This window comes from Tasmannia lanceolata, unplaced genomic scaffold (genome assembly GCF_043159265.1).
Source record: "Tasmannia lanceolata isolate RefF3 unplaced genomic scaffold, GAP_Taslan_0.1 ptg000008l, whole genome shotgun sequence".
Classification (NCBI taxonomy): domain Eukaryota; kingdom Viridiplantae; phylum Streptophyta; class Magnoliopsida; order Canellales; family Winteraceae; genus Tasmannia; species Tasmannia lanceolata.
The window spans coordinates 14,790,370-14,810,224 of record NW_027518685.1 but is presented as its reverse complement, the minus strand read 5'-3'; the positions used below and the strand labels follow the sequence as shown (position 1 = coordinate 14,810,224).

The window sequence follows — 19,855 nt, the reverse complement described above, 5'->3', positions numbered from 1 at the left end:
GTGACCTTCTGAGTAATGCTAAAAAGGCAATGTTTTTGGTCCAAAGAATTTATTGTTATATTCCTATGACATTTTTAATCATTTTTATTCAAAAAATTGTGTACATATGTGCCATGTGTCCAAGAGAAAAATAAGCGCGGCAAGTCCGACTATCGCATGAGAACTATTCCGCCGGGATGAGACCAACATGGATCAAAGCCTTGTCCCCTTATTATTATAGCTCAAGTGGGCTGTGAGGACCGAAACGCATTCCGAAACCGAAATTTAAAACATGTTCGATGAGTGATGCTTATTGCCAATGACTCTGATTACAACTATTGGTGACAATCGTTGAAGTTGTCCCCGAGCAAAGATGAGTGCTATCAAAATCTAACAGGTTCTAATAGAATATTTCTTCAATGAATTTGATTTTACATGAGACTCGATGAGCAAGTACATAGTCTGCTTTTGAATACCGATCCTTCTGGAAAATGGTCACAATCAAGGTTTTAAATTTCGGTTTCGGTGAGGACCGAAACGCATTCCGAAACCGAAATTTAAAACCTTGATTGTGACCCTTTTCCAGAAGGAACGTTATTCAAAAGCAGACTATGTACTCTCTCATCGAGTCTCAAGTAAAATCAAATTCATTGAAGAAATGGTCTATTAGAAGTTTAGAACCCGTTAGATTTTGAAAGCACTCATCTTTGCTTGGGGACAACTTCAGCGATTGTCATCATAGGGGTGTTCGTTCGGTTATAACCATGGTTTAAAATTTCGGTTTCGGTAACCGTTTCGGACCCCACAGAAAACCGAAATTTGGTAATTTGGTTCGAAATTCCGGACCGAAATTCTGAAATTTCAGTTCAGCCGAAATTTTGTAACACTTTTTTAAAAAAAAATTAAAAAAGGAATATAATCAAAATTTCGGACCGAAATTACCGAAATTCCAAAATTTGGTAAATGGCTAAATAATGAATTTCGCCATATTTCGGTTTCAATCCCCACCAAAATCGGATTTCGATCGAAATTTAAAACCATGGTTATAACCAAACCGAAATTTCCAAAAACCGAACCGATTAAAAATTCGTTGAATAACCGAATAGTGGAAGAAAAAGAGGGAAAAAAGCAAAATCTCAGTTTGGATAGGAGAGGGCTAGGATCATCCTATCGAAATGAGTTTTTGAGCACAACTTAATTAAGCTGTGATCAATCAAATAGACTGTTTTGATGATCCTACAGAGTGCCCGTATAGCACTTCTTTTAGAAAAATAATGGTTTTTATCCATAATTTCGGTTATCCGGTTAACCCTTCTTCTTTTTTTTTGAGATAACCGAACCCAAACCTGAATAACCGAATTTCCAAAAAAAAAAAAAAACCAAAACCGAACCGAAAAGGAAAAAAACAGAACCGAACCGACCAAACCATTTTGGTTCGGTTATACGATTATAACCGAATAATGAACGCCCCTAGTCACCACATCGTTTAACATTGTGCAACAAATCGGAAATTTTATTGTAATATCAAACGTAGGGGGCATATTAGTTGTAATCAGCGCCATCTCTCTCTCCCCCTGCCTTTTTTGATTTGTGTCATTTGGATTTTGCTTGTTCTTGATTTCTACAAGTGGTATCAAATATTTGTACTTTGAACTTTGTTTTGTAAGCAGACAATCAGGTAGAAGAACAGTGATGAACTGTAGCTTTTGAAAGTGCATCTCTCTCGGAGAGTCGGAGCTATGACGGCAAAAAAAATTGTGGTTTTATGCCGTGCCTTTTTGAAATATGGAGAAAATTATGATGGGGTCTCATCAACTTCACCCTAGTAACGAAGGCTTCGATAACGGTCTTAAATAATGTGGAGTACACACATGAATACACATTTCTTCCTGAGTATATTGTGAGCTTCACAATTTCAGAGCATCTGCAGGAACTGTGGAGGAGAAGAACGGCGCTCTAAATTCAATTAATCTGCCCCATTCTCATAGAAAGTCCAAGGCCAGTTCCAAGTCCTGTTCAAACAGTTTTGCTACTCCTTCAGTGCATACAAAAAAGACAGAGCAGAGTGAGGCTTCATTGTGTTACCGGGTGTCCGAAGAAAAATAAGGGGGGAGAATCAACGGTGTGTTACATCAGCTGGTGTTGGAAAAGGGAGACTACATCAATCTGTGTTTATCAAAACCCACATATGATCATGCTGTGGATGAGAAACTTTCTTTATAGCCTTGCTTGTTTTGGAATTTGAGAACCAATTGTGAGTCCAAAATTGATTATTGTACTCAAATTTTCGTTTAATTGACTATTGTGTCCAATAAAAACATTAGTCAAATAAGCATATATTTTTACTTCGCTCTTAATTTATACTATTCTAATTACTTGTTAAGGAATGATAGATGCAAGGGCCGGAGAAGGGCCCTCGAATAGATCCACGTCTTCAAGTGCAACCGAATTCAGTTTCTCAACCGACTTTAAAAATGACGTGGTTCCATTCAAGGGCCCTTCTCCAGCCCTTGCATAAAGAGGGCCCTTGCATCTATCATTACTCAACAAACTAATTAGAAAAGTAATTGCAAATCAACTTGGTTAGCACACTGGTTCCTTACATTCGAATCCTTTTTGGTTAGCAAGTAATAACTTCACTCATCCAATTGTAACTACACAGATGAATGAAAGAATAAACACGAATAGCAAGTACAAAATCTGACCCATTTCTTTTAACCTCGCCTTGATAGGAGAATCCTAGCCTTTTGACCCATTGAGTATTTTTACTGTTGAAAAGGAAAACCTATTATCTTTGTAGGCCTAAATCCAAATCGGCATGGGACCAATACCATGGGACACGCAAGGGAACACATATTTTGTAATTGAGACCGTTGATCTTGTAGCTCGTCCTACCTTAGTTTCCTAAATATCATTTCCCTAAAATAAGTGTTCCACATAAGGATGAAGTAGTGCACAACTAACATCCCCCATGAGAAGGGACAGGATATTCTCCACCCTTAATTCAATAATGGCAACCTTTACACTTTTATAATTAGCTTTTAAAAGGTGAGAATTAAAGAGTAGAGTGCCCTTTTAAAGGGTTGGGAATATCATTTCCACACGAGAAAATTCAATCTATTTCAGCAAACAAATTGTCTAATTTGCTATAAATAAAAACACAAAAGAACGACATGGAGGATAATATTAATACACCCCAACAGACAAAACATGTGTGAAAAGTGGAAAACTTATGGGATCCCTTTTCTTTTTTTTCGAAATGTTGAGAGATGTATTAAGAGAAAAGGCAAACCCCCAAGACCAAGGAGGTCAATACAGTGGCACTAGATTAACCAAGGAGAACAATACATTGACATGTGGCACCAGATTAAGAAAGCCTCTTATAGGGCCTGTTTGATTTCAGATTGGGTCTGGCTTTCCTCCATAAAACTAGAACCCAAATAATAGCCAAAATGTCATTTCTTGCTACGGAGCTCGCAAAGGAGGAGCTCGCAAAGGAGTTGTGGATACTGCTGTACGAACATCAGATCCTGGATACCTCACGCGTCGACTTGTTGAAGTAGTTCAACACATTGTTGTACGTAGAACAGATTGTGGCACTATCCGAGGTATTTCCGTGAGTCCTCGAAATGGGATGACGGAAAAAATGTTGATCCAAACACTAATCTGGTACCACATGTCAATGTATTGTTGATAGCCGTTGGACAAAAAGATCAAATGTTTCATCTCGGTCGATCATGCTAGCCCTGACATACCTAGGATCTGCGCCAAAATGCTTCCCGCTGCGAGTCAGTACTTTATGGCTTCTAAGAAACATCTCCAAGTCTTCTATGTCGCCTTCACATTTCAACCAAGCAAAAGCTGTAACCATAAACAAAATATATCCACCACAGTCATAATTTATATCCAGCATAACCCAAAAGTCACCTGATCTAACGATCCTAATCCATTTAACCGGTGAACATCTACCCATTCAATGTTTACTACATATCTCATCTTTTTATATAACCATGCAATTTGCATTCCTCATAAGTCCTCCAAATGAACTATTAAGAAAATATATAAAAATGTAAAATTTAAGAACAAAATTACGATAACAAATAACATCATGATTTTATCACGATATTTTCCTGATATTTTTACGATGAGAAGTAAATATATTAAGACATCTTGATGATTTTTATAATCTCGGCAAAATTTAGGGATATTGTCGTTTTATCAAACAAAAAAAAAGAAAAAAAAAACTCAAAATATTGCATTATTTTTTAAATTATCGAAAATATTTGTGACTATATATGGAATGAATGATTGGCATTTTATACGAATGTCCCGGATTAGAGATTTTACCAGGGTGAGCAGAACGGATCTCGCGGTCAAAGTTGCAGAACTCAAATTGGAACTCCGGCAAGCTGAAGAGGGTGCTCTTTCTTACAGCTTCTCTTAGCCTCTCCCATCTCTCTGTCATGAGGCGACGACCGTACTCAAAGAATCTCATCACACCATTGGTGTTCCCGCCTTCATATCCTTCACATACTGTATTTAGAATCTTGGCAGCCCGAAGCTGAGAATCCTTTGACACTCCTATGGTGTTGAGCTCAATGAATTTTGTCATCTTTATTGCCACCTCTCTGTCCTTAACCAGAGCCCACCTGCAAGCCACAACCTTAGTTAGCAAAACTCCATTTTATTGGTGTGCCGTTTAATACTCCGTTTAAAACTTTTACAATGAAAAAAGAGGCAAACGTTTTAAACACTCGTTTTAAACATTTTAAACACCTTTTTTTGGCCAACTTTCCAATTTTACCCCCACGATATTTTGTAAATGACAAGATTTTAAACTCATTTTCTTGTGTTTCCGTTTTTTTTTTACTACGTTTTTTTGAACCAATACCGTATTAAACTCGAATTTTTGCCGTCCCCTTTTTTTGCCATATCACGTTTTGCTAACTATGGCCACAACCCACAAAGACACAATTATATTAATTTTCATATTAAGGGTTGAACAACATTAAATATATTTCAGAGGAATTTTCTTCTTTAAAGAATTTATAAAGGTTTCTAGTTCCTTATAGGGCTGCTTTGGTTTGCGGATGGGAAAGCAGGGATAAGAATCCATCTTATCCCGATAAACAGGAGTTGGGTGTGCACAATTCTCGCTAAAAAAACAAAAACTGGGGTGCGAGGACCCCAATTCCAATTATTTAAATGCAGCCAAACAGCAGATATGAAAGCACTTGGAATCACTGCCATTCACGCATATCCCATCAGCAAACCAAGCAGATACAATGATTACAACTTGAACTTCGAATTGTCTCAACTTTTTAGTTCAACGCTTAGGTACCAGAAAAAATCATATGCCACACAAACTGAATCTGTGTTTTCTAAAGAAGTTTATGAGTTGTTCATCAATCACGATAAATATGTACCATTTTTATATTTTTCTAATTACTAAAGATATTCAAACTCCCCTCGGAGCTTCTTTTTTTTTTTTTTTGAAGGATAAAAAATTTATTAATGGTTGTAATTGGATTACATCAACAGGGACAAGGCGTACCACCAATGCAAACAACACTCATGCCGAGGGGGGATACTCTAATCAATACCCATTGATACGCCCCAACTCAGTTAACCAGGGAAAGTTCAGTTCTGTTCAGAAATATTGCAACAACAGAGACCCACATTGTATCTGAGCAGAGCAATTGACCCTCACTTGCCAATGACATGAGCAGGTGAACTGATTTTCTTCCCAAGAGCAAATGGATATGCATTAAAGATGAATGTCAACCCCACACGCCCAGAGTATCACATGCCAACACATGCAGATGTGTTTGCCACAAGTAATAGAACCAACAAAACGTCGACGCATGTACCAGCGCCAACATCTTCAAATCACACCGGCAACAGAAGGGCACTAGGCACTAGAAATCCCTTATGTTAAATATTAGTAATTAAAAGGGGAAAGTAAAGGGTAATCACATGCTTATTGGCCACAAAAGTGAGCCAAATCAACTGTGGCCAATCACATGCCTTGTATACAGATAAGATGGATAGCACTAGTAACAAAACATTGAAAATGAACAATCTTAATCTTTTTTTTAAAGGGAAGGTATTAAGACCCATAAATTTAGGCTTGTGCACCTTGTCAGTTTCTTGTATTTGAATTGCTTTTAATTTTAAATAAATAGGTCAAACTGACATTGGTGTCATACAGAATTTTATGTGTTTCTACCAGCCTTTTTTTCACCCTTTTTAAATTCTCCTTGAGCAGTCCCTATCATTCTATGGAATTATGTACAGTGGAATTATGTACAACTTAGTTTCTAAAAGACCATAGTAACCTTAGTTTCACCCAATTACCAAAAGAACCTTCTACAAGTTACCAATCTACCCTTATTTCAAACGAGAGATAATAGCGAGCATGTTGACTTGATAGAGAGCTTACCCAATCCGGGTTCCGGCGTGGCCAGTACATTTAGAAACAGTGAAGAGCATGAGATCGTGGTCGACTGCAGAAGTAATAGGAGTGTACTGAGGCCAATAGTAGGCAAGATCATGGACCATTTTCCCCCGACTCCTGTTAACCACAGCTTCCCTGGTGAAACCATCTGGATTGTTTGGTGAGGTGACAAGTTCAATATAAGGAGCATCTTTTTTAAATGTGTAAGCATCCCCTGCCCATCTATACAGTTCTGATCTCAAGTAGTCTGTCACAGGCGGATATGACTGCAATTAAAGGAGATAAAATCTGCATTACTAGAAGGAAAATATTTAAAAAATTGGTAAGCCATAATACAAAGGTGGCAATTCTGCAGACTTGAAGGTATTTTGGGAATAATAGAGAAGTAAATAAGAATAAAATTGCAAATATGAAGCTTAATTAAGGCAGGGTAATTTGGGAATTTTAGCAATTATCACGGGCTATAAATTACTGAAAATGATTGCGAATTGTCTTTGCAATCGATGTTGTCATTGTGAAGTACTGGTATAGACACACAAATAGGTTCGCAAACCTGAAATTTCTAATGGGACAACTGGGAATGAAGGTAATAAACAAAAGCGATTAAGAAGCATAACTGATACAAATTATAACAGAAATAAATTTCCAGGAGTCGATGGGTTGCTCTTGGTAACAGATTTAAACAAGATAATCCAAATCTTGAACCAATTAAGTAATCTACAGAAGTAAAATCACAACACACACACACACACACACACACGGATGCCTATCTTGAGTCCTAATTAAATGATACTTTATAAAAGAAAGAAACGCTTAAATAAAGAATGACCCAACACTTTTCTAAAACTACTAGGCCTAACTAAACAAAAATTTCAAGACGAACATAGAGCAGCAGAAAAAAGTCAAATATACAAGTGAGGTGGAGTGTGCCCCATTTGCATCAAAACTCCTCAATAATGAAGTGGGCCCCATCTACATCAGACCTGGGTTCACTCATGTTCTTCCTCCAAACCCTGTGTCCCGAACAGTTCCAAATTTAATTCTTCTTGCAAAGTTTTAATGGCCTTGGGATGCTCTGATTTTTGCACATGCTGATCCACTCATGCCCTTCAACCTCAATGTGAGGTTGAACTACATCAATAACATAAAATGTCATCAACTTAATAGAAAAGACAAAGATGAAAAGAAGAGGTTGTCTCCAACAGCACATGTCTCTGACCCGTGTTGCCAAATATGCATTTAAATTGTCAAAAATAATATAGGCCATGTGACTTGAAAAGATATTAAAGTATTAAACACCATCAGGAAGCAAAGATCAAGTTATCAATTTGACTTAGAAAATGTTACGAATATAGATCAGGGGCATTTTGTTCATTTTCCATACAGAAAGTACTAGCCGAAATGGAAATTGTTTGACTAAGAAAGTAGATTGTGAAAAACTAATATAGAAAACAGAACATGTCTCTGACCCATGTTGCCAAATATGCCTTTAAATTGTCAAAAATAATATTGGCCATGTGACCTGAAAAGATATTAAAGTATTAAACACCATCACGAAGCAAAGATCAAGTTATCAATTCGACTTAGAAAATGTTATGAATATAGATCAGGGGCATTTTGGTCATTTTCCACACAGAAAGTACTAGACAAAATGGAAATTGTTTGGTAAAGAATGTAGACGAGGGCATCTTTAATCTTCTTTTTTTTTTTTTGAATGGCATCTTTTACTACTTATATACACATAAAGTACATTCAATACAAGGAACATGAAGAGAGAGAAAGGTGGCAGGAGACACAGTCAAGAGAGAGAACTTAATCAGGAGACAGTCAGAGAGAAAACATATATAGAGCGATATAGAGACCAGGGAGACATGGTGGAGACAAAACATATTCATATTCATATAGTTTGATGCTTATTGGCATATCATAGTTATAAAAATAAGAACGAAATGCTGGAAGCTATTAATCTGGTCGTACATTGTAACCCAATACTTGCATAAATTCCATTTTCAGCTCTTTACAACAGATACAAAGTAAAATAAATGATATCAATGTCTAATATATGCAACTATCCTTGGTTTAAATCAAGCAATCAATGCATCTGAGCAACTGGATCATGAAAACAAATACTCTGCTAATACCAGCATCCAAATCAAGCAATCATTGAATCAACTGCTTAAACTAGAAGAGGCAAAGATAATTACACTAATCACATAAAACATTTGTTTAAATTATGGGCTTTTAACTGTATAGAATGGACCTCACCGAATAGTAAGGAACAGCAGACACCACGCTTATGGGTTCAGATGCATCAGGAGGAGAAAGTGCATATAGGGCAGCCTGGAATAGCTGCGACGAACCGTTTCCAACGATAATATGACGATCATTTATTTCTGCATTTCCAACCAGCTGATGCAATTTCCTAATCTCTTTGGCCAATTCAGGCTCCAAAAACCAGCAAAGGTTCCGAACGTCAGAAAAATAGCTCATCAACTGCCAACCCAGAATAACAATGGTACTTTTTTCCCCCATTTCCCGCCAAAAAGATTCATACATGGTTGGATCACCACTGTAGCAAATTCAGTTTTACCATGAAGTCAAAAAATTTGAACTCAACGGTACATAATTGCAGTTTACATGAACTATGTCTCATCATGACAAGATGATGGTGAATAGTGCATACACCAATTGTTCAGTATATACCAAAACAAGAGATCATTCCTCTATTAAGTTCCAATTTTAAAGGATTTCTACAAGGAAGTCTCATGAATCTTTTATATTTGTAACATCCTCTTAAATCTAGAAATTATAACTAAGCACCCTTTTTTGTATAATTCCCAAAACGCCGCACCTAAGAAAGAGAGAAAATCTTTAGCCTACAAAAAAAAAAGCCTAGATTGCAGAAGGCGAAGTCGGCTAAAGGGTAATGAAGTTATTTTGCAAAATATGGCACGGTGTTGTCATGTTGGCACATTATTTACAAAAAATGTTGGCATTGGGATTTTGTAAGTGCAAAAATGAGGGTAGTTACCAAATATAAGGATATTTACAGGATTATGTAGAAAGGAGGGGCTTAGTTGTAATTTCTAAATTTAAGAAGATTGTTGCTACAATATAAAAGGTTCATGGGAACTGACTTATAAAAACCACTGCTACTATTATTAGACAAGGGCATGTGCCCAAAGTCAAAACCATTTTCTTTAACACTTGACTTTGGTTAACATGGCACACATGCATGTGATTCTGGCAATGGAGGCCCCATTAAGGGGTCACAACACAAAATCATGTTACCCAAATGATTCTAACAATCCAATCAATGGACTCTCATCCCCTGAATCTGGAAGATGGTCTAATTGCTTTTTTAAACAACTGTTCACTTTCAGGCCTCAAAAGTTCTCCAAATATGACTCTTAGGATAGTCCAATCGATCTCCATTTGTTAGTCTATGATCACTGAAAGGGGCAACCACAAAATGAAAGACATGTATCAAATATTCGTGTGCTACTCCTAAAGATTAAAGCGCATAATAGTGACAAGGGAAAAAGGTGACTAACACTAACTTTCCCCGTACAATTTATTATAAAATGATCATAACTATAACAGCAATCAACAAAGCTTCCACTAAAATGTAAAGAGAAATGTCATATCATGCTAAGGAGAGCCCTACCCATAACCATTGTCGCCCCCTTCTTTTCTATAGAACTTTTATACCTGGTTAGTAATAAATATTATCTATAACATAGTTCCACAAATTAATGGAAAAGATTTGAGTGATGCTTACAATACCCAAAAAGCTTTTGACAGTGTGTTGACACTTTCAACAACGAGAAGAGATCCGCCATTGTGAGGCATTTTCTCTCACAAACCTTTAATCTCATGCCGGCTTCCAACATTGAGCAGTTGAGGTGGGGTTAAAAAGGTAATTATAATTTTCATTCAGAGTACAACTGACGCATGGGGATGTTAGAGAGTATGTTAGCAGGGGCCCACCTATGTATGGGACAGGTTTAAAGGGCCTAGCCTAACATGTTCCATCAGCTCTCATACCAAATGTAAGGTACCTAACCCATACACCAGAAGATCTAGAGTACCAAATGTTAGGTACCTAGACAATATGCCAAAAGCTCTAGAGCTAATGGAAGGCGTCAGGCTAGGCCCTTTAAACCTGTCCCATATCAGGCTTGTTCCCAGCTACTTAGGGGCTAGGCCCCGTTAAACCTGTCCCATACCAGGCTGGGTCCCCCACCTAGTCACATACTTAGGCGGGCCCCCACTCAGGACGGTAACAGAGTATGTTCAGCCAGGTGAGTCTTCCTATCAGTGCTACCGAGTTGTGCCTAAGAAATAGAAACACCACAATACAAAGGAGCCTTGTGGCCAGTACTAAGATGCAGCGTGGGAAGGGAAATGACATTGACATTCACACCCAACAAATACCACCAAGGGTTCAACCGCACCTCAAATTCAACCGCAACCCTCACCCACGGCGCATTTTAACCGATACCCACTACTCGTTTATCACTTGGGTCTAGTAAAAGCAACAGAACTGGAAACCCCCAAAACTCCAACCTAAGAACAGTAGTTTCCATTTCTGTTTTTTATTTTTCCGAAACAGTAGGAAGGAGGAGGATAAGGTGATGCTTAACAAACGAGGCGCATTCGAATAAAAACAAGAGCCTTAAAATTGAAAGGGGAAAACGACAAAGGAAATTAAGAAAAGAGTATACTAACTGATCGAGATTTATAAGGGAGTCGGGAGAGAGGTTTTTCCCCGTTCCGTTACAACGCCCCTTGCTTATACTCGTCTCTGCCTTCAAGCTTCCCATTTTTCTTCTTCTTTTTTCTTGTTTTTTTTGCTGGGTAGAAACTAATGGAATCTCTTAACTTTTCTCAACAGCCTTTTTCTCCCCCGAAAGGAACCGCCCATTCGTACATAATAAAGCTGCAGGGAAAAACACCTTTCAATGTAAAATAATTGAGAAGAACAGATTCATCCCTTGTTTTTTCAAAACCAAGAAATTTAAAACTTGATTTCCTGAAATACCCTTGAAAAGGAATCCTTATTCCTGATTCCCCGCTTCTTCTGCCTATGGAAATTTTGAAATTAAAAAAAAAAAAATTCTACAAACTTTTGATTATTTTTCATCCTCTTGAAAGCCCCAACTCGAACACAACAAAAGAGAAATGATATTTTCCACCCCCTGTAAGTTATCCGTTCCACCCCCCTCCTTTGTCTCATTCCTCTTAACAACAAACCAAACCACACTCTAAATCACCCAAACATCCGAAAACCACTACATGAGCAAAACCCTCTCCCTCCTCTAAAACCCTAGCTCATCCCCAAAACTGAATCAGTTGCAAGAAAAGAGTAGAGACCTAAAGAGAGGGAAAATCTTACCTTTCACTGCAACTTTCTGAGCAAAATCTAAAAGTAAAATGATTACCACTAACTCAGTATCTCTCTGGGCAAAACGGGAACTGCATGTTCCCTTTTTTCCTCAAAGAAATGAGATTCGTGATGGAAAAAAGAGGTGTCATTGATCACGTGAACGTGATGGATGTTGAGCAACGTTGATGCCGAGAAGAACCCAAGACTGATGCAGCTCGTGTGCTTGTTGAACCAATGAATAGTTTAGGAGTAGCTTATGTTCCAGGGTTTTTGTTGGGTTCCGCACAAAAGCAAATAGTCCCACATCAGATAAGTGAAATGGATGGGATGAGTTTTAAGGGAATGGGCACCGTCCCACTATAGTTTCACTACAGCTATAGCTATTTCACTTTTCTTTTGCTTTTCCATACGACCGTGCAATATATGTGAACAGTCCAATTTATAGATTTTGCTTTGAATTGGGAAAGAACCAACTTCTACAAAAGCTTAAGCCATTAGAGGTGGTGTTATTTAATCTTTTATACTCACTCAAGTAAAGCACATCTAGGCAACATTTTATTTACATTTAGTTTAGAGATTTGCTAGGACCATCGCAGAAACGCATTTCACTGCTGTTTGCATGAGAGACCAGCCACATAATCTCACTTTTAAGCAGATTTTGTCTTATTCATTTAATTCATAAGAGATAGCTCCTCTCCTCTCACATGCAACAACCAACCGGGAAATGCCTTTCTAAGGATGGTCCATAGCAAATCACATTACTAGGGATGGCCCATAGCAAATCCCATTACTTTCATGATAAATTAGTTTCTCCAAGTAGTGAGAGGGGTAGTGCGGGTGAGAGTGACAGGGGTAGTGTGGGTGAGAGATGGAGAGACTTGCTAAGAGCAGGAATGAGTAGAGGGTGATAAGTGGCTAAAAAATCAAGGAAAAAGTAGGTCATATTTTGAGTAGATTTTTTATTTTTTTTGTTTGCTGGTTTTTAAGGCTTTTCTTGTTGTCACTTCATTCAGTCCCTCTCGTATCTATCCTTGTCCCAGCCTCCATCACCATCGGATAAGCTAATATTCTAGGGAAAAAAATTCATAGTAGTCAAATGCACTCTTGATTACCAAAATTGTGCAATATTAAAAGGGATTTGTGAGCCAAGTTCGTGGAAAGGCATTTCACGGCTGACATTTGCATGAGATAAAAATACCTCAGATGAATTAAATGAGTGAGATAAAGTCTACTGAAAAGTGAAGTGAACTTGTGTGGCTGTTCTCTCATACAAAGGTCATCCGGCAAATTCCTTTCTGCAAAATTCCCTAGCAAATAAAGTGGAACCGTTAGGGGGACCTAACAAATCCAAACCTAATAGGGTTTTGGATTTTGTAACAGATTGTAAGTCCAAACCGGATTAATGAACTCAAAACTAAAGACAATTTTGAGTTAAGTAACTAGTCTCAGGCTCAAAATATATTCTAAAAGGGATTTGTCAGGCAAATTCGCAAAAATCCATTTCGCAGCAGAGAACAGCCACCTTGTATCAGATTTTGTTTTATTCATTTAATTCTAAATCGGCTGTTATCTGCTGCAAAAGTAAGCCCAGAAAGGCCTTTTGCAAAAATTATACCTAGCAAATCCTATTCTCAAAATATGGCCTAAGCATGTCGGGAGGATGGATTGAGAAAGAAATTTATGATTCAGTTTGAGAAATCTCATTTTAATAAGGGGAAGTGATACATTGGCCCCCATTTTTTTTACTTGGGCTACTCTCTTACACTAGATGGGGCGGTCCGAAGGTAAAAAGAAGGGCTAATATATCATTTTCCTTTTAATAAACCTCACATTACCAGATGATGATGTGCACTTATTATGGCATAGTGGGTCTGACCTATTATAGATTGTAACCCCCCACCCATTTGATTAGTCTGGCTTTAGATGTCTTTAGAAAGTCGGTAACCGTGCAATTCCAATATCGAATAATGTCTGTTTTTTGAGTTTGAATTTGAACCGCTGATAAGACCATATTTTAATCAGGTGGCATCTTATTCAAGCATTCTTGCTTCCCTGTTACTTTTTCTTTTCTATCTGAGAGGTATTAGCACTACCACTACGCCAAGATGGTCACTTTTCTCACTGGAAATGATATATTCTCCCTTTTTTTTATAATTTGGGACATCCCCTCTATCGTAAAAAAATAGTCATAACTCATAAATATACTTAGAGGGGCGGTCCCAAGTCAAAAAAGGGGTAAAAAATATATATATCACTTCCCTTTTGCACACGGCCTGAGTGTGGACAGATCACCTATGCTGGGTTGCCTACGTATGTAGATTTCTTCGCTGGCTTTTTTTTAAAGGTTAGTTAGGTAGAGACATTCTCTAAAAGTGGTTTATAGATGGTATGGGGAAAATTCTATAGAAAAAACGTTTCATAGGAAAATTCTAGGGCTTGGTATATTTGAGGGTGGCAACGGTTTGGTTTCGGTTCGGTTTCACCCCCAAACCAAAACCGAACTGAACATTCTTACCTCCAAACTGAAACCGAACCGAACTGAATCGAACCCGAAATACCCCAAACCGAACTGAACCGATAAAATGGGGCAAATTTATCATTTTCCTATGAAAATGAGCGCATTTATCATTGTCCAAACCGTACCAAACCGAACCAATCATCGGTTTGGTTCTACCGAAACGAAATTTGATTCGGTTTGGTTAAACCAAACCGAAACCGAAATTTCGGTTCGGTTTCAGTTTGGTATCGGTTCGGTTCGGTTGATTTTGCCACCCTTTGGTATATTGTATATGACATTAGAGTTATTATAAACTGAAGGGCGTCCTTGTAGAAATGGGGTGATGAAAGGGTGCCCCACTGGCTGAAAGGGCGGTTATGCATTTAAAAGGTGCCCCCATTGGCTGCAAGGGTAGGTTATGCGCATTTAATGCAGTTTGACTTTCAACCATTACAAAATGCATAAACACCCCCCCCCCCCCCCACCCCCCCCCCCCCCCAATGAGGGGACCCTTTCATCATCCCATTTATACAAGGCTTGGCAACTGTGCAAAAGAAATTCAAGGAATTTTCTGTTACACAATCGCGAGGGAGGAGAGGGAGGGACTTGAGAGGATGGGGAGAAGTGGAACCTAAGAAGAGGCTAAAAATGAGTGTGACCAAGACCATGAGTGCCGCGTCATAATAGCCTACAAGATCATGAGTGCAAGACCATGAGTGTCGCGTTATAATAGCCTGCAAGATCAATGGTCTGAATTACAGTGTCCCACGCTGAATTCAAACATTGATCAATGGTTTCATTGAAACTACCAATTACTCCAAAAGCTTAAGCTATTGGAGAAGATGTTATCTAATCTTTTATACTTTAACACTCCCCGTCACATGTGACCCTCTTTTTAGGGTTGGCCTACACATGGCACATGTGGCCCCTCTTTTTGGGTTTGGCCATTGCATGTGGATTTTTGAAATCAAGGAGGTTTGAACTCAGGCAATTGCTCTCATACCCTGAAACTGCCAATTGCTCCAAAAGCTTAAGCTATTGGAGAATGTGTCATCTAATCTTTTATACTTTCACAGTTTCGATTAGACAATGTCCCCATGTGTCAAGATAGCCAACAAGACCAATGGTCTAGAACATAGTTAGCAAAACGTGATTTGGCAACAAAAAAAAAAAAATTTGGACGAGAAAGATTCAAGTTTACAAAAAAAAAACCGCAGTAAAAAAGGGCAGCACAAAAAAATGCGTTTAAAATTTTATCATTTACAAAATATAGTGTGTGAAGTTGGACAGTTTGCAAAAAAATGCATTAGATACGTTAAAATGCGTTTTAGAAAAAGAAAAAAAAAACTCGAAGTTTTGTTCACCATGAAAGTTTTAAACGGAGTATTAAACGGCACACCATTAAAACTCTCTCTTTTTTCAAAAAAAACACAGCCATTTAAAATGGTGTTTTGCTAACTATGGTCTAGAATCATCCGGTGCAGGTGAGAACAAGGGCAGTAGGGCGGACTTTTGTGTCTGAAAATATTCATGGACCCGATCAAGTACACGTGGCAGTGGGTCCATACTTACTATGACTGTTTCGGTAATGAAAACAATGAGAGAGAGAGAGAGAGACTCCTACATTGTAGATAATAATGGCCATTGGGCATCTCAAACTGGTAAGGATAGTAACCTATTTGGGACCATGTGGAAAGCCTTCTCAGGCGGAATAGAGGACCACTAATTAATGCTAACCTAATAAGATAGAGACAATAAGGTGGAACCCTGCGTTTGGATTGCCGGATTCAGGAATCGGAATCGACATCATATCTCAATTGCTATTCCGATTATCTCTAGGCACGTTTGGATTGCCCGAATCAGAGCTTGAATCAATATTCTATTCTGGTTCAACGTTTGGTTCAAAAAAATGAACATAATGTTATGAATCCGAATGGTTTGTAACGTGATTGATCTTCTTAGAGTGAGGATTAGCCTCTTGATCCACTTCGAGGGAAGGATCAATCCTCCTTTGTGCAAAAGACACAATTCTAAGATAATTTCTTCATTAAATTATAGAAAAGCAAATAAGTGTTTAAATAAAACACTCAAGCGATAAACATAGAAAGATCTTATGATAACAATGGAAATAACTAAATAAAGACTAATCTAATCTTGGCTAGTCAAAATCAATTCTAGTTACTTAATCCACCCAACCTACCTAATCTACCGTACAAGGAATCCAATAAACAAATCTTTTAAGATCTTATATATCCTAAATCCAAACTAATTTATTCTACTGTAGTGGGACCCATCTAGGCACGTAACACATAATGATGCCACGGTGGATTTAAACGGGAAAAAATGCTGGAATATATTCCCCATTCGAATAGATAGTATTTTGATTCTGCCCTGGTCAGAATGAAATTTTTTTTCCATTCTGTTTCCAAGGTAATAAGAATAGGAATCGAACTAGGATACTGATTCCAATTCCTGATTCTGGTAATCCAACCTCAAACCAAATGGAATGAGAAAAAAATTAAAATGGAGTTTTTGGGGTTGTTCTAGGTTCTTTCGCAGAATGGCATTCCGTTGCTGGTTGTTGCATGAGAGAGCAGCCAACTCAAATGAAATAAATGAATAAGACAAAATCTGCTGAAAAGTGAGCCAGTGTGGCTGCTCACTCAAGCAACAGCCATTCCAAGCCAATCCCAGTTTGGAATCAGAATACCACACCACTCAGGGCAGGACATTTCTCCCCTCTAATTCCGCCCCCTGGATTCTACTCTTTTTAATTTTTAACCAAACACCAGAATCGACAGAATTGGAATCAGATCCCAATTCCAGCATCTGATTCCAACAATCCAAATGCACGTCCACATCCTGAGATCCTTACTCTGCACTCAGGCCCACAAGATCTTTATTGGACTAGAGAAAAATTCCCACTCTGGACCAGATGATTAGTTTGACAATTCAGTAAGAATAATCCTCTCCTCATGACAAAACCCCACTGGATTGAGGTGGGTCCTCTCTCATCAAAACTAGCATGTTCTAAAGCACCTAATTCAAAGAAATGGTCCTTCTCCTATTACCAAAATCATAGCTTCAAGAAACTGACCCTTGAATTGATAATGGCACCCCCACACATCTACAGCATCGTACACTTTCCCACTGGACAATTTGGAAGCTATTGAATGGTTGATTGCTACAGATTGTGGGACCCAAGAACAGGACAGGTAAGGAGACTCTGGGCTAGGGTTTGGACCAGGTTTTTGTTCTACAACTTAAACATGTTTCCTTCCTTGGTAACATAGATTCTATACATCATGAGGCAATCTATAGAGTTACTTTTTTAATTTTTTTTGTTTATTCATTACTATGTTTGGCAGAAAAAATAGTGGAATAATAAACCCACACGTACAAATAGCATATAACGTGAGCTAGAGATAATTTTGGAGAGATGACATAAAACATGGTATGGACACCACTCTGCACTCTTGTTTTGTAGTATAAGTCTTTTCATTTGAGAATAGGAAGGTGCGGAAGATCATTTCTCCCAAATAATAAAAGCTGACCTCAAATAGTTTCCCTTTTTTATTTTTAATAGATGAAGTTCCAATGCGATGTGAATTTCCAAATTAACTGCTAATCTGGGACTCAATTTTTTTTAATCTTTCGTCTCATTATCTTGATAACAAGTAGTGTAACCAGCTCAGTTTGATAACCATTTTCTGGAGCAAATTTGTTTTGAATTCTTTTAAGGCTAATTAAAGATTAGCAGTTAGTGACATATTTACTAAATTTACATTAATATTTCATGAAATTTTGTGAAGGGAAATGATACCCACTAACCTCTTGGTTTAATATTAACACTATATATTTTGAATGCATACATTGACTGCAAGGGATTCGCGATGGTCCATTGCAAAAGGCATTTCGCCGCGTGTTGTCTTCATTCACGAGGTGGCCGGTCTGGCATGCACAGGCCAGCTGCGAAATGCCTTTTGCAATGGATGCTAGCAATTCCGTAACTACAAAAGATGCTAATAGAACAGTGATAGACTGATATTTGGGCTCTTTCCAAAATGTTACTATATTTTAGCCCTATGTGCACACTGCTTTTAAATGTGGAAAAGGAAGACATCTATGCACTAGAGCTTTGGATTGAATCAGGTTGAAAACCTTTAGATTGAATCAAATTAGGAAGTGGCAGTGGAGAATATAAAGAAGGAAAAAAACTGCCCTTTGAAGAAAGTCACCACCTTTGCAAAGATTGAAAAGACGCTTCAACATTGTTGTGGGGCCCATCCCCTTGTAGGCCCCACACCCACTCACAACTCTCTTAGATGAAAAAGGCAGAGAGAGTCGGTCGTGGGGTGTATTAAGAGTGAAAGGACAGAATACTAGAAACAAGTGAGTAAAGAGGAGAGAATAGAAAAAGAGAGAAAGGGGTTTTTTTTTCTTGTGGTCATCTATGCTTTGGGGTTAAATCTTAAAGGAGTTTGAAAGCCCAAATTCCATTGGAGATTGATGTCTTTGCGAGGGCAGGAAAGATGAAGGAAGAAGGAGCTAAAACCTAGGCTTTTGAGGTTCTTGGAGAACAAGAAGATCTCTCACGCTCGAGTTTTAGAGGTGGGAAAAGTTCTCTTCAAGGGGTTTGTGAGGTAAACTCATATCTCCACCAAGATTTCATTGTTATTATTCTATTCTTGTTGTATGCCGAAAGACTTTGTATTCCTCGAATCATTTTAGTGGATTTCTTTCGGAATTTGTCTAGTGGTTTTGCCCTTCACGTTGGAGGGTTTTCCACATTAAATCTTGTGTTATTGATTGTACTTAGTGGATTGTTATTTTGTGCTTTGCGGTTTCTTGTTCTTGGCTAGTTTCTTGATTCACAGATAAAAGTGGAAAGTTTATCCACCGTCCGTGTTTCCTCAACAAACATTTAAATATTTGGAGATTCACTTGTATATGAAGAGAAGTGAATTATGAGATAGTTTTTCTTTAAAAATTTGAATGTCCTTGTAAGGGAGAGAATATCCATATTTTTGTTACACCTCCCATGATCTTAAAAATTTTAAATCAGGATAATGAGGGGAGGGACTATATAAGAATGTACTCTTATCTTTTTTGAATTTACGCATCTGGTGTGGTCCGCCACACCCCAACTTGCCTTTCAAAAACAACGTGATTACATGGCGACCGCATGTAAGACCCACACCACTTTTGTAGCAGCCAAAACTCGCCGCCAATAACACCGGTTAATCTTCCATCGGCGAACATACGGAAATATCCAAGATCTTGCATTAACAAGATGGAGAAAAATATGTAAATAAGCCACAACCACCAAAGGGAACAAATTACAAGCAACTACAAGAAGACAATAATATGCGTGGTTCACCACAATGGGCTTCTCCATGGACAAGGCAACACACAATCCACTATTTAGAACTAAAATAGTACAATGTTACCTCCACCGTTAAAATCTACCAATAAAACCCTTCTCTCCAACCTTCTATGCAACCATAAAGCAAACCGCAAATCTCTACATCGA

At 38.0% G+C, this 19,855-nt stretch overlaps 1 protein-coding gene across 2 annotated transcripts; it reads right to left on the bottom strand.

Annotated features, from left to right (window-relative positions):
- Window positions 1-3,074: 3,074 nt before the first annotated feature.
- On the bottom strand, window positions 3,075-12,338 carry LOC143884507 (tryptophan aminotransferase-related protein 2-like). 2 transcript variants are annotated; one of them, XM_077388129.1, is made up of 6 exons: window positions 11,835-12,338; window positions 11,168-11,378; window positions 8,702-9,005; window positions 6,422-6,702; window positions 4,327-4,628; window positions 3,075-3,840 (listed from the first exon to the last, which is right to left on the bottom strand). In XM_077388129.1, exons 2-6 carry the CDS (start codon window positions 11,260-11,262, stop codon window positions 3,659-3,661), a joined length of 1,164 nt encoding a protein of 387 aa, XP_077244244.1. In that variant the 5' UTR covers window positions 11,263-11,378; window positions 11,835-12,338; the 3' UTR covers window positions 3,075-3,658. The 2 variants fall into 2 exon arrangements, with proteins under 2 accessions (XP_077244244.1, XP_077244245.1); XM_077388130.1 differs by lacking the exon at window positions 11,835-12,338 and having other exon boundaries at window positions 11,168-11,776.
- Between the last annotated feature and the right edge of the window lie 7,517 nt (window positions 12,339-19,855).

Coding starts and splice junctions, on each gene's coding strand:
- LOC143884507 (XM_077388129.1), bottom strand. CDS start 11,262: ATGGGAAGCTTGAAGGCAGAGACGAGTATAAGCAAGGGGCGTTGTAAC. Junction 4,629..6,421: donor CACGCCGGAACCCGGATTGG/GTAAGCTCTCTA, acceptor TGTGGCTTGCAG/GTGGGCTCTGGTTAAGGACA. Junction 3,841..4,326: donor GATCCGTTCTGCTCACCCTG/GTAAAATCTCTA, acceptor TTATGGTTACAG/CTTTTGCTTGGTTGAAATGT.